This window comes from Ooceraea biroi, chromosome 2 (genome assembly GCF_003672135.1).
Source record: "Ooceraea biroi isolate clonal line C1 chromosome 2, Obir_v5.4, whole genome shotgun sequence".
Lineage (NCBI taxonomy): Eukaryota > Metazoa > Arthropoda > Insecta > Hymenoptera > Formicidae > Ooceraea > Ooceraea biroi.
In genome coordinates, this window is record NC_039507.1 from 8,916,202 (window position 1) to 8,930,460 (window position 14,259).

At 35.2% G+C, this 14,259-nt stretch overlaps 2 protein-coding genes across 2 annotated transcripts; one reads left to right on the forward strand and one right to left on the reverse strand.

The window, feature by feature from the left end:
* The first annotated feature begins 212 nt into the window (after window positions 1-212).
* Window positions 213-12,280, forward strand: LOC105276796. Its single transcript, XM_011334701.3, has 15 exons — window positions 213-350; window positions 1,593-1,771; window positions 2,022-2,204; window positions 2,680-2,893; window positions 3,089-3,306; window positions 3,387-3,572; window positions 3,820-3,970; window positions 4,153-4,350; window positions 8,703-8,764; window positions 9,101-9,283; window positions 9,499-9,709; window positions 9,830-10,044; window positions 11,298-11,492; window positions 11,658-11,796; window positions 11,877-12,280. The coding sequence occupies exons 1-15, from the start codon at window positions 335-337 to the stop codon at window positions 12,026-12,028; spliced, it is 2,502 nt and encodes an 833-aa protein (XP_011333003.2). The 5' UTR covers window positions 213-334; the 3' UTR covers window positions 12,029-12,280.
* A 409-nt stretch (window positions 12,281-12,689) lies between these two features.
* LOC105276790 (cytochrome b-c1 complex subunit 9) lies at window positions 12,690-13,439 on the reverse strand. The gene is made up of 2 exons (XM_011334695.2): window positions 13,158-13,439; window positions 12,690-12,826 (listed from the first exon to the last, which is right to left on the reverse strand). The coding sequence occupies exons 1-2, from the start codon at window positions 13,296-13,298 to the stop codon at window positions 12,791-12,793; spliced, it is 177 nt and encodes a 58-aa protein (XP_011332997.1). The 5' UTR covers window positions 13,299-13,439; the 3' UTR covers window positions 12,690-12,790.
* Between the last annotated feature and the right edge of the window lie 820 nt (window positions 13,440-14,259).

Here is a 14,259-nt window from a genome sequence, read left to right on the forward strand (position 1 = left end):
CCGCAAAGTGTTATCAATGGACTATCTTGTGATTTAACGTGTGCGAAATTGTTCGCTCCTGAGTCATGCCCACCAGCCACCACCTTCTATTTCCTCCTCCTCCTCCCGTGAAGGATCTCCCTGCACGTCTCTCCGTACCGTCACCACTACTCTTCCACGCGGATAGACTCTATAATCCCATCAAATCGTCAGATGCTGACCGGTTTTGCTTCTTACTATACGCTGATCGCGTCGCGAGAGTGTCAGTCCGGTTATCGCGAGCGTTAAAGGCCGAAAGCCGCTTCTGTTAATCCCGCTAACAACAAGTCGTGATTTACGCAGCGATACATCAATCATGCGACTGCAATTCGGTGAGCAATAAATATTCAACTAAAATTATAGTATTTATAGTATTCTGTAATGCGATTTATGTCCTAACTTCTTTAATGTTTCAACTGATCGATAATTTTATGTAATAAGGATAATTGTTCTGTTGCTATTCAAATTCGTCATAGTGTTATTTACCATATTCATGATATTTAATTAAGCATTTCTCTGTTGAAGTAATAATAAAAGATCCAAAGATCTCAAATACGTTGTCATTATATCTAAAGAAAATAATTCTATTTCGTGTTATTGAATCTGACCAAAAAAGCTGGATGAAAAAACCCATCCTTTTCAATTAAGTACTTACAAACAAATCTGAAATGAAGTGCACAGACAAAAAAAGATAACTAGTCTGAAGGCCAATGTGAAGGCCTCGAAATATATTTTTCTTTCATAGATTGTAAAACTTTCAAGATCCTGTTTGCGAGACAAGGTTGCTGACCGCTAACAAAAGTGCGGTTTTCCCGAGGTTTCCGTTTAGATAGGTGGTCACTATTATCAAAGTATGTTATTTGATAATTGTTAATGAACCATGAAAACACAAGTTATCTAATGCACGCTTGAAACCGGAAATTTATTGTTAGATTTATAAATGAAGACAATTCTTGGAAACGACACAGTATGCCTTCATTCGAACATTAACATAAGAATTGCTATTGCAAATACAAAATTATCTCGTTGTGTGTAATAAAACGTTTTTAGTAAGGAAAATAGTATAAAAGAGTATAAGAAAATAGAAGGAGCTTAGAGACAATATAAAACTTAAATTTAATTATTTTATATGAAATTGTTACCTCTATTTTCTTACATTGCCAAATTCTTTAATTATTCGATGTTAATAATTATTTCTTGATAGAAATTTGAGGGATCCATGTGCCATCCTTGTTTTATATTTTTCTTAGCTTAGCTTTTAACTTTTCATAAAATGTATTGATAGCCAAGTTTTAAATTTTTGTCGAAATGTTTAAAATTAATTGTGAAGAGTAATACTATGTTATACTATTTTATACAAAACTGGTACATAGAGCAACAAACCTGCTTTCCGGAATCCTTCAATTTCAAGGTTTCATAATAAAAGTATAATAGGTACCAACAATCAACGGTTAAGCAAGAATCAAAACGGAAATAAGCGAATAATGTATAGATGAAATTAATTGATTCGGGATATTCTCGTCCCGAATATATTATTGAAAAAATATAAGTTATAAATAATCTCTTAATTACAGGGTATCTACTAAGTCTCTCAATCACGCTGGTTTTTATAAAAGAAGGTATCTGCACCATAACAACACAAAGACCCACGCAGAATATTTCTCCACGAAACTTTTCTTCACCCGAAGATGAAGAGGATTTCGTGCCCTATCAGGGCGAGCGCTTTACCGTATTTGATTGGAGATTGTTCAAGGTATATTTGAGCAGTATCTTTCGTGAACCCATTACAGCTGATTATTTAATATAAATAAAATGGAAAAAAATGGAAATAGAAGCATAATAATACGATAGAAATAGAAAAAAGGAAAAAGATATTTTTATGCTTCCTCTTTCTAAAAGTCTTTTAAATTTGCTTTTAAATTTAAATTTTTGTTTGATTAAGTTTAGTAATAGTTAATTACCTAGATTAGTGTTAATGGTTTGTATTTTTAATATTTTTTTAGAGTCTGAGCCAGGCAAATGAGGGAAATGTGCTATTGTCACCGATATCCATAAAACTTGCACTGGTGCTTCTATACGAAGGAGCTCAGGATCAAACCGCGCATGAACTTGCTGGAGTCTTGCAGCTTCCGGTCAGCGTGCTGGCTACTCGGGAAAAGTTCAACAGTATTATAAACTCTTTACTGGTAAACCCATAGAATTATAGAATTATATATATGGATGATGTGGATTGATCCAATGAATCCAATTGTGCGAGTAAATCTAATTAATATGTTATAAAGATCAAATGAAGATTTATTTTTATCCAAAATAGTAATTCTATCCCAGATAACATTTTTTGCTAAAGCAAAGTAGTGCAATCTATTTTCTGGCAATTATTGCTGTTATGTTGCTATGATATTGACAGAAATTAACTTTTGCCATACTTTTGTTGACATAATGCCATAATTATATATTTTTCACCGCAACTGTTGCCCCAAAGATGCTGTAAAGTTGCTGTTTTCGTGTTTCTTTGCTACCAATATTGAAACAAATGAGGACTCATCTTGTTGCCATTTTGTTTGCAACATTTCTGAGCAAATTCTTAGCAAAATACTTGCAAAATGTTATGTGGGATATAATTCATAAGTCTATAGAATCGCGTGTAATCTTTACTTACAGACCCCTTCTCCTGCGTATACTTTAAATCTCGGATCTCGCATTTATATCGACAATAATGTACTGACCAGGCAACGTTACAGTGCGACAATAAAAACTTTTTATAACACCGATGTGGTCAATGCAAATATGTCCGACACGCATATTATCGCGAATGACGTTAATTTGTGGGTCAGTAACATCACAGATGGACACATCGAAAAAATGATAGACGATGGTATGTATCGTATCATATTTTTATGTTATTATGAATTAATATTTTTAATATATTATTTCAGTCTAAATGCATGTAATTCTATGTACATGTAATATTTGAAAATAATTTTGCGAGTTCGCTAAAAACAGCGAACTAAACATTTATAAATTTTAATTGTTGAGAGCATCCTTTTCATGTTCATTTTTTATGTTTCAGAGAAAAACTTGCAAGATTCGGTGATGCTGATCATGAATGCGCTGTTATTCAAAGGTGTCTGGCGTCGCAAGTATTTCGCGCCCGAGAACACCCGCGTCACCAAATTTCACATTAACGAAAACAACAGTGTTAACGTACCGTTTATGCACACCGTAGATCGATTTTATTACGCCGAATCTTCTAAGTTCGACGCGAAAATTCTGCGGATTCCGTATGACGTACGTAATACAATTTAAAAAATAAATATCATAATTGTAAAATAATTATAAAAAAATACTAAAATAGTTGATGTTTTTAGGGCTCGAAATTCGCCATGTATATTATATTGCCGTACACGCTGAACGGTGTGGATCACATCGTTAGCGAGATCAATCCGTTCTCATTAGGGAGGGACGTATGGGCCATGCAAGAATTGCCTCTTGACGTTTGGATCCCGAAATTCAAGTTCGAGTTTACGAGCCATCTGGAGAATACCTTGCGCCAGGTAATTCAATTACTTGTCTTGCACAGCGTAAAAAATCTTGCACTAAAGATATTCGATATCATATTTATTATATTTGTCACATTTGTCAAAAGTATAGCAGAAATCAATTTTCGACTCAATTATTATTTTCGTCACATAAAATTTGTATTTTTCTCTGTGCTTCTTGAACTTATAATAATCTTGAACTTCTCATTAAAAGCACAATTACCGTTTTAATTGTGGATGATGACCGTTTTCTTTGTAATAGCTTGGTATTCGTGATATCTTCGATGACACTGCGCTACTGACGGGTATTGCAAAAACGAGGCGGACTTCCAAGCATCTGCGGGTATCCGATATAGTGCACAAGACTGGAATAGAGGTGAACGAGAACGGGACAATCGCTTATGCTGCTACCGGTATGTTCCGTTATTAACTAATAGATACATGAACACGAATAATAAATAATCAATCAAAGTGCATATAATAAATAATAATAAATATATTATATACATATATATATATATATATATATATATTTATACCCGCGAAACTTCTTCTCTCATGACTGTTATGCTTACATCATTCTTTCTTAATGCAGAGGTGCAAGTCGGAAATAAAATGGAGGAAGGCACTTTCCACGCCAATCATCCATTTGTATTTTACATCGAGGACGAGACCACCGGCACCATTCTTTACATGGGCAAAGTGAAGGATCCTCTGAACACATCCGGAACAACGGGAAAAATGAAGGAATTGCCGTCGCGATTTCACCAAGATTTACCAACAATGACACCTGGTAAACAACCGTAAAGTTATTTGATAATTGAGGGAGAATCAGGGAATGCTGTCTTATTCTATAATGGTCATAAGTACGACACGATATTCTGGGGACAAAGTTCTTTGTCAGGTAAAACGGTCTCGGGGTTTGATCTTTTAACCGTTTTAGAAACCAGAATAGGAGGGTGCTAAGTTTCCCGTTCCAATGTTAATGGGTGTGGTGTGGAGATAACAATGCATGCTGAGAGTTATAGGATGTTTTGTCAAATTCTGAGGCCATGTATTTTAGACCTGAAAAAAAGGAAAAATAGCATAGAATTGGCATTTGCCTGACTAAAGCATTTCGTATTTTCAAGATTTACGAAGATAATGCCTTCGCGGTATTCGTGAACTCGGAATGTGAGGTAAAGCATCGTACACGCAGGTAGATCTCACCTTAAATCTGAAATTGGGGTAACGCTGACCCAAGTAGCAAAGCGACTTCACAAGACGATATAGTGACACCTATGATGACATTATAATGACTATTAATTCTCTTGTTGATGAAGTTGATGCGTATAGATTTTGCCTCATTGAGTTTGATGCGTTTCAATCGTTTGATTTTGATTTTGTAATTTATCAGTTGCAGTACTAGCATCTTCATCAACTGCGAGAATGGCAGTGTCATCTGCAAAAGTCGCTCTCATCGTGTTTTCTTGCGGGATATCTCTGGCGTACAATAAATAAAGAATGGGTCCAAGACACTTCCTTGCGATACGCCGGTCATTATTATATCTTTAGTTCAGAGTACTCATTGTCATGACGAACTCGGAATCTTTTGTGATGACTCGAGACCTTTGTGTCAGATTTTATCAAATGCGCGACGCGACGTCCAGAAATACAGCCGAGCAGACTTTCTGCTGCTCTAACATTTTTTCAATTACGTTGATGATTTGATGCACTTGATCAATTGTCTGTCACGGAATCCAAATTGATGTGGTAGTATTAGTTTCCTTTCTTAAATAATCGGCATCAGCCTTTCTAGGAGGAATTTTTTAAATTCCTTTAACATATAATGGGTTATAGTAGAAATATCGGCCGATAATGATATGACGTCATTATGTCGTTTTCTCACGTCACTTTGCTACTTAAATAAAATAATTAACGTACCATTAACAAATATTGCATGTGTTGGTCTATATTTATATGATAGTAGATGATATTATATATTATTATCGTAATTTAATAGATGTAGTTGATGGAACTTGACATAATTCTGTTCAATTAAATTATATATTCGATTATTTAAATTATGTATATTATGTATATGTAATAACGTACTATTTGCATTCGATTCTTCATAAGTGTAGAAACAATTATTCTGTTGTCGTAAAACATATTGCATGCAGTAGTGTGGTAGTACTTGGATACAGTATTATTAAATATATAATAATTATACTAACAATTAAAATTTATTGCACCCGGTATAGCATAAGTTTGTATAAATTTTGCGAATTTATATACAATACATTCGATAACACTCGATTAGCGTTAACTTTACCAAAGAAGCGGATTTATTTATTGTAGAATGAATTTACTACGTAACATAACGCATTAGAAATGTTGCACCCACTTCGAACTTGATGCATGCACTTCGAAACACTAGATAACTATTATCTATTATAAATTATTTTAATAGTCAATACGCATATGTAGATTTACGACGAAGAAGACATGGGATTTCTTTATTACTATTAACGCGAATGAAATAAAATGTGTTATCCATTCAACGCTAATTTTCCGTAGCTTATTCATTATCCTATCCCAGGAAAATTTAGCAAGCATTGTCTCGCTTATTAACAAATCTAGATTTCATTACTCAATTACTAATAAAATTAATTATTAAACTTATTGTGACTATTTCATACAAGTATAACTAATAACTGATACTAACTAACTAATAATTAAACTTTTCCTGTTCCGTTACTTATCAGATGTAAATGGCGAGATTATCATTACATATAATGCTTGCGGACTATTACAATTGCCGACGTCAATGCTAATCGTATTTTATTCATTTTATATCTGTATCATTATTTCCGTTTTTAAGTTCTGTGAACCGGTTGCTTTTACTGTGCCGAAGCTTCCTCTCTATCTCGACTATAAATGTGTCGTGAACGAGTTTTAGTGGGAGAGCCCCATGACGTTTCGTGCTAGATGGAAATTCCAAAGTAAACGTATTTTTACGAGCATCCCTATCGCTTCCTGCTGTGTTTATATTCCAACATCGCAAATCTTTGCTTATTCCTATGTATCTTATTGTGCTTTTTAAATAAAATAATATAAATAATAAAAAAATCTCTATTTCGTAATAATACAAATAACTTAAATATTTTATTTGTTTTCTATATTATAAATAATTTTAGTCATATTCTTGCATATATATATGCAACCTATGTTTTAAAGCATATATGGGCTTATTATTATGCTTGATTATTTATTTGGAAAAATTTCTGGAATAACAGCAGTGAGACAAAGAGTATCTTGTTCAGAGATAATATTTTGTAACTTGAAAGAATTGCACAAATCTTTTCAAGACAGGAAGATAATTAATTTCGTACTTACATGTTTATTTTATTTTTAGATGCATTTGATAATTTGATTCCGACTGAAATGAGGATTAAATTATCATGTCAATCTATTGCATTATAAAAACTTATCATCCGTTAAACATTTACATTCATATATTTGCAGATTATATATGATATCGTCGGGTTTTTCCAAAGTTTTTCCTTCTTTCCTCTTTCTTTCATACTATTAATAATAATAATTAATATTAATAATAATAGCTTCTCCGTTAAATAATAAAATTATTCAATTAAAACTATTTTCGAAACAATTTTCCTCTTTTAAATGAAGCTTTATGTAATATCTTTTACATTCTTCTGTTCTTGTTTGTTACCTTCGAGATCAATAACTCCATTCGTCATGAGAATTTGTGATTTGCGATATAAATATCGTCTGACTGTGAATTACATAAGTGTTTAAATAAAGTTCATTAAGTCAAAAGGACGATTTTCCTTTTATTCTTCGAACATTGCGATTGTGTCATCTTCGCAATAGTGCGAATTTCTCTCTTGTGTACATATAAGCAACAGATGGTTTATCAGCGCTGAAACACAGTGTAGCACTTATATTGCGATGAGTAATAAACAGGATCCGGTGTTTGTAAAAGTGGGGACGAGAACCGGCCGGAAGTTTGTTAGCACCTGCCGAGTCGGCCGTGTTTCCGTCCTCTCATCTTGTTCAGCTGAGTCGCGCTAGATACACGGCCGAACGTGCCGGTTTTGCCTATTCGCATGCCAAGTTCCAAATTGCGAAAATGTGGTCATTGTCACTGTGGATACTCTGGTGCGTCCTTGCAGGTATTGTTCGAATGTACAAAAAAATAATACCAATACAAAAACTCGGTGCATAAAAATTAATCCAGAAAATCATTTTACAAGCCTTTCCTGGAAACACTTAAATATCTTTGAATCTCTTTGGATATCCATCAAACTCCTGTTCACATTTGTGTTCTTCTCGACATACGTTACTGCGTTTATTCCTGTATTTATTACAGAAACTTATCGCAGATAATTGAAAAATCTGATAATGTGATGTCTAATCTTAGGATCTTCATGTAATTTTCTCACGTTTGCCGTAACAATGTTTGAAAGTTATCGTTGAGTTTTCCTGCGCTTGTATTCGCTCGTAAGCGATGCTCAGTGTCAACTCAACGCAACTCTATCTGTACACCATCGTAAATCAAATCGCTAATAATTATCGGACCCGCAATTCCGCGTGTTACATCATCTCTTCTGTTCACGCGACGAAACGACGCTCGTTAAAGTCACTCGGCGAGCTTCTGACGATTGATTCCCCACGATACTGTCGATGCTATCATCTTTTGGTATCTTCGATATTTATCTCGTTCGTTGCAAGTGGAAATCTTGTCACCTTGACAGATGAGGAAACTTTTCTTCTTAGGCGAAACCACATGCTGACAATTGTTAGTCATTCCATGTTTATAATTTCAATAGCAACAAGAAGTGTTCGATCGCCCGCTATTTTCCAAGCTGATAGGACATTTCTTGCGGGATTTATTTCGATTTTATTGGCCTATAAAACTGGCCATTGCGCGTGATGACTAATTGATGATGGTTTTTATTCCTGAGATGGGAGAAATTAGTAATAATTAACGTTCGAATATATAAATTATTTGGTGATATACGCGAAATAGAATAGATGAGAAATAACTTAAAGATATAGATTATCTAGATATCTTATTTTTTATAGTCTTGCAGTGTACTCATTATTAATGATATTTCTTAATGATATATTTCTCTTTAGTTGCTCTACCTGCAACCAGTACCGAAGACCGATATTACTTCTTCAACATTGATCTCCTGCAGGTGAGGAACGCTTCAAGAAAATGTGAGCGAACGTATTATTAACGTAATATTTCACGAACAAACGTGCAATATTACATTAATTCTGAAAAATAAGATGCATTACACGAAAGTGATAGAGGTCGACTAAAATATAAGATCATGATTCTCCAATTTAAAAAATATGAATTTTAATTATTTTTACTTCATCAATTTAACTTTTTCACATACAAATTAAATATTCTTACACTCCATTTTTATTTGCCTTTATTTAATATTTAATATTTGTCATGTAGGAGATACCATAAAATATCAAAAAATTATGCGTTTTTATTTAAAAACTAAATTTTATGATCATAGAGAGTGAACGAGGATGTCGAAGGTAATCTAGTACTGTCTCCCTCCAGCGCAAAAGTCGCTCTTATGAGTTTAGTGGAAGGCACAGGCGGCCGAACACGTCAAGAGCTTCTTGCAGCTTTGAGATTACCACCACAGGAGTACACTATCAGAAGAATATCGAGACTCACTCTCATGTCTCTAAAAGTATGATCAAAGTATATTGATAAATACAAAAGAATATACACGATTGTACTTATATAAAAATTTTGGTTTTTATATTTTTGACGATAAAAAGACGGTATATTGTGCTGCATTCTTTTTAAAGAAAATTTAATAGAATTGCTTCAATTCCTGCTGATCGATGCATTCATCTTCTGAATTACGAAGTTTTTTTCTCTTTACATCTTTTATTATTTCAGAATTACCAGAATGGCACGGAGTCCGATGTGGCAACTCGCGTATGGATCAATCCGACTCTCGCAGCGTCTGAAAACTACATGAACGCATTGCACGATCATTACGGAACTGATATTCAACAGATCAATTTCGGAAACGCAAACGCGGCAAACGCGATCAACGATTGGGTACGCGAACACACGCGGAATAACATCAACTCGATCGTTCAACCTGGTATTTAATTTTTATTTTATCCAACCAAGAAAAGAAGATGTTCTATTTAAAAATATTTGAAAAAAGTATAATATAATATATTTGAAGAAGTTTTTATCTTGGAATTTTATATCCTTTCAGGCACTCTTCAGACTGACACCCAGTTACTTATAACTTCGGCGTTGTACTTCAAAGGGCGATGGCTAAAATCTTTCGACAAACACGCCACGCGTATGCGGTGCTTCTATGTTCCAGAACGCGGCTGCCAGGATGTTCCTCTGATGGAGAACACCGATAGATATCGACACGGTTACATAGCTTCCCTCGACACTAATGTGGTGGAAATCCCGTACTCGGTAAAAAATTCGATTTTTACGTCATTGATAAGCTGATGCACGAGAGCTCTAGTGCTATTAAAGATACATTTACAAAAGCAAATCTAAATTAATTAACAAAATTTTTGTTATCTCCCAGATAGCCAAGTCTGCCGAAAGCAGATGATGCTAACTATCTGTTATCAACTATTGCCAGCCAAAAGACAACAAATTTGATACAGAAGTTGTTATTAACGATTAATTCGACAAATTGGTGCCAGAAATGTAACAGAGCTTGCTCACAAAATCTAAGAACAGATTGGCGGCAGAAACCGAGCAGAATCTGCAAACATGGCTTGAAGTCGGATTGTCGACAGAAACCGAGCAAGATTTGCGCGCGCGGAATCTAACGGCAGATTGGCAGCAGAAACCGAGCGAGATCTGCGCGCGCGGAATCTAACGGCAGATTGGCAGCAGAAACCGAACAGGATCTGCAGCTTTTGACAGTATTCAAATTTACACGGCTATGAATACGTGTTTTCGCTCCGCACCGCTATGCGGTGCACACGTCGAGTTCTTACTCGATGTTAAGATTTAGCCTAACAGTTATATAAGTTAATATACGCGCCTTGGCACGATAATATTAATTTTTCTGAAAATTTCTGCACTCGCGGCACAGAGGCTCCCATGGACAACGTCCATGTAGTTCACGCGCGCCACGAGCAATCTCAAGTTCGAAAGCAAAATTCGGACTTCGGATTAGAATAAATTAACAATAAGAGAGAGATTATGCAACGAACTGTCAGAAAGACACATCAAGCCAAATGTACTTTAATTTAACGAACAAACAAATGCGTTCTTTTAACACATGGTAATATAAAATGGCAATTTATAGTGTGTTAAAAGTAAACACATGCTTTAATATATCGTAAATATGAATGGCCAAAAGCTGCAGATTCTGTTCGGTTTCTGCTGTCAATCTGCCGTCAAATGTTAACAGATCCTGCTCGGTTTCTGCCGCCAATCTGCTGTCAGAGTCTGTTAGCAGGCTCTGCTGGCAGATCACTATCCTAATGCGGACATAACGGATGCCAATTTGCTATCAACTTCTGCAGTAATCTGTTGCCAATCTGCTGGCAGATTGCACATATTTTGCTTACTGGGCTCTTCTTCTTAAAGCTAAGCCTTTTTTATTAAATAAATGAGTAAATAAAAATATTTGCAAATATCTAGAACTCGAACATTTCTAAAAGTGTTCACTATCCAAGAGTCGATTGACGAGATTACTATTTCAGAATGGCAGGACGTCGATGCTGATATTCCTTCCGAATCAGGAAGAGAACGATCCATACCTTCAGGTCTTATCCAAGGACCTGTCGTACGTGCCAATGAGAACGTTGCTGAATAGTCTGAACGAAAGTGAACTGATACTCGTCATTCCGCGATTTAGCATCGAGAGCAAACTGGATTTGCGCTCACCTTTGACGCGCGTGAGTACATCGATTAATTGCTGCTGTTTATAGCCAATAATTACTATCGATTATAACAATTATATATGTAAAACCTGCATTATATTAAATTATTAAATTTTAATAATTTTTAGTTAGAGTTAGAGCGAACCGGAATCACGTAAATATATTTCTATGTCTCTTTAGATGGGCGTAGTGGACATTTTCACTGGAGCAGCGAATTTCACAGGCATTGGACAAAATGATCACTTGCGGATAGGAAATATCATTCAGAATGCGAAAATAGAAGTCGACGAAGAGGGAACCATCGCTGCCGCTGTCACACGTAATTATTCACACAATTTTTGCTAGATCGCGCGATGTACTGTGTCAAGGATTATGTCGTTAATGCCCGTGCAATTGCAGAACTCGCGGTCATACCTCTTATAGCTAGCACGACGCCGACTTTCGTAGCCAACAGACCGTTCATATTCGCCATCGTCGACTTAGCAACGAGCGAAACCCTGTTTGTCGGTCGTTACATGGGTCCTGCTGCTAGCAACTCCAGGAGCGTTTAGAAATAAGCTGCTACGTTTGAATCATTATTGTTTTTATAAAACAACGCTCATGATAGAATCGTTATCGTCATTTGTGTGTATATAATATCGCTTTACGACACAAAGACGTTTCTCTGTTTTCGGTTTTAACTACAGAATGAATAGTTTTACGCTTTTATACCGGAAGCTTGGGGCCTCACGCTTTGAAAGCGGAGCAATCAACTTGTATATTATTTAAGTATTTTACATAAAGATATGGATATTCACTTAAAATTTTCTCGTCTGCTTTTACGATTTTTGTTTACCTGCTCATTAATAGAATAATTATAGGAATTAATATGCTGCTTCGAGGCTTTTTCCTCGAAGGAACGCTATCATAAATTTTCACTTGTCCCTTATTTCTGGTTCTCCGTTTATCTTTTCTTTTTTTCCATATTTATCAGTAACAAAAGTTGATGTTGAAAATTAATATTGTGCTTAGTATAATCGGTAAACTTAATTTTAACAATCGACATCTTTGATTGAAGTTATTTAACATAGAATGCAAACAATACAGATTACAATTCGCATATCAGTTATAAATGTTTATGGTGAATTAAAACAAATATTTGACTCGTACCTTGTAACATATAGCGCAAGACGATGGAGCACGGATTGCAGGGCTTGAGAAACTAATCAGCGTTCGCACATTCGTGTATAATTGATTATTTATTTACATGTGTAAAGATGCAGAATATCTCTATTGAAACACGGCTAACACATATCGTTCTCAAAGTGTCCCATTTACTCGTACTTGTCCTTTATGTGCTTCCACAGTTTCTGAAAGAAGAAACAGGCATCTGTTATGCAACCAATGTATTTCACTCACACATTGTTAAGTAAACTGTACGAAACACGTGACGTCAATGTACGATATACTAGATGATAAATTAATGTTAAAAATTACGCAACGGAAATTATTCATGCGTCATACAATGTTTTTCGTTAATTGCTATCATTCTGTCGTGACGTTCAATTTATCTTTCGAGCAGTCCTAACCTCAATTCGATTCGTGAATTTCATGCGACAAAAGAGCGTGACATTCGATAAGTGTCGATACAACGAACGTATTTTATGTAAAGAGATATATAAATTGTTGGTGGACGCTTACCCCTTTGTTATGCGAGTCCCAAAACTTTTCAGCTGCTACGTCAACTCCCCTTTCGAAGAAAAAGGTAGCACCCACCACGACGACCATAAATGTTGACGTGCGTTTTAATACAAGATTGTATAATGTCGTACCGAATGCCATTTTTTAACTCTGCTCTTGGTCGTCCACCACGTTCTGGCGTGCAAAATAATTGCCGAGGAGCACTACGAATCGTCAAGCGAGCTCCGAGTGATCTTCGAGGCTTCGAGCACGATATATACAGGTATACATACATATAACGTAACTTGACGTAACTTCCGATTTGGCGCCGATTAAAACCGAAGGCGCACACACGGAACAAAATTGTTGAATAATAATATAAATTTGTATCTCACTTTCTCCTTTTCTTCTCAATTTTTTAACGTCGTTTAAACCGCGTTCCGAAATAATAGTATCGAAGAATAAAAATTTGCTCTGGTTCACTATCGAACTGTGTTAGAAATAAAACTTCATGTAATTCTTTGTTGAATTTTTTTCTCTCTCACTCTCGCTATTAAACAGTATTACTCATAGATAAAAGGTTCTCCTGAGGTAATATTAATTTGTAATACTTGAAATAAAACTTAGTTCTGGCCTTCTGTTATGTCGTACTACTTGAAAGTAAACGCTGTGCCTAACATTGAGTCGTGCTACTACCTCAATTCCAAGCAAGAAGTGGAGGCGCGTAGCGGAGTAAGTTTCGAACCAATTTTAAAGCCACTGTTCCAAAATTCGCGACGCCTACAGAATGGCAACCCGCCATATGCGATTGAATGTCCGGTTGCTACTCTATAGGCGCCAATAATCGTAATAATCAATCTCAAAAAATAGTTAAAAAATATTCCGCTATAAGCTTTCACTATTTTTGATTGAAAAATGAGATTGTATGATTTAACGGCAAGTAAGAAATAATTTTATTTTTAAGTAGTATGACTCAACGACACATCAGAGAAAGTTTTATTAAAAATAACATATGTATGTAAAATATATATGAGCAATGGAAATTAGAATTCTTTCTAATAATATACTCACATGTACAATATATAGGGAGGTACCCAGTAGGCAAAATGTGTGCAATCTGCCA

Bases quoted from the DNA above. Each gene is read 5' to 3' on its own strand.
- LOC105276796 (XM_011334701.3), top strand. The intron at 1,772-2,021 runs GTATATTTGAGC...ATATTTTTTTAG, and splicing joins TTGATTGGAGATTGTTCAAG to AGTCTGAGCCAGGCAAATGA. The intron at 11,797-11,876 runs GTAATTATTCAC...GTGCAATTGCAG, and splicing joins CATCGCTGCCGCTGTCACAC to AACTCGCGGTCATACCTCTT.
- LOC105276790 (XM_011334695.2), bottom strand. From the start codon at position 13,298: ATGGCATTCGGTACGACATTATACAATCTTGTATTAAAACGCACGTCA. The intron at 12,827-13,157 runs GTAAGCGTCCAC...TTCTTCTTTCAG, and splicing joins GGGACTCGCATAACAAAGGG to AAACTGTGGAAGCACATAAA.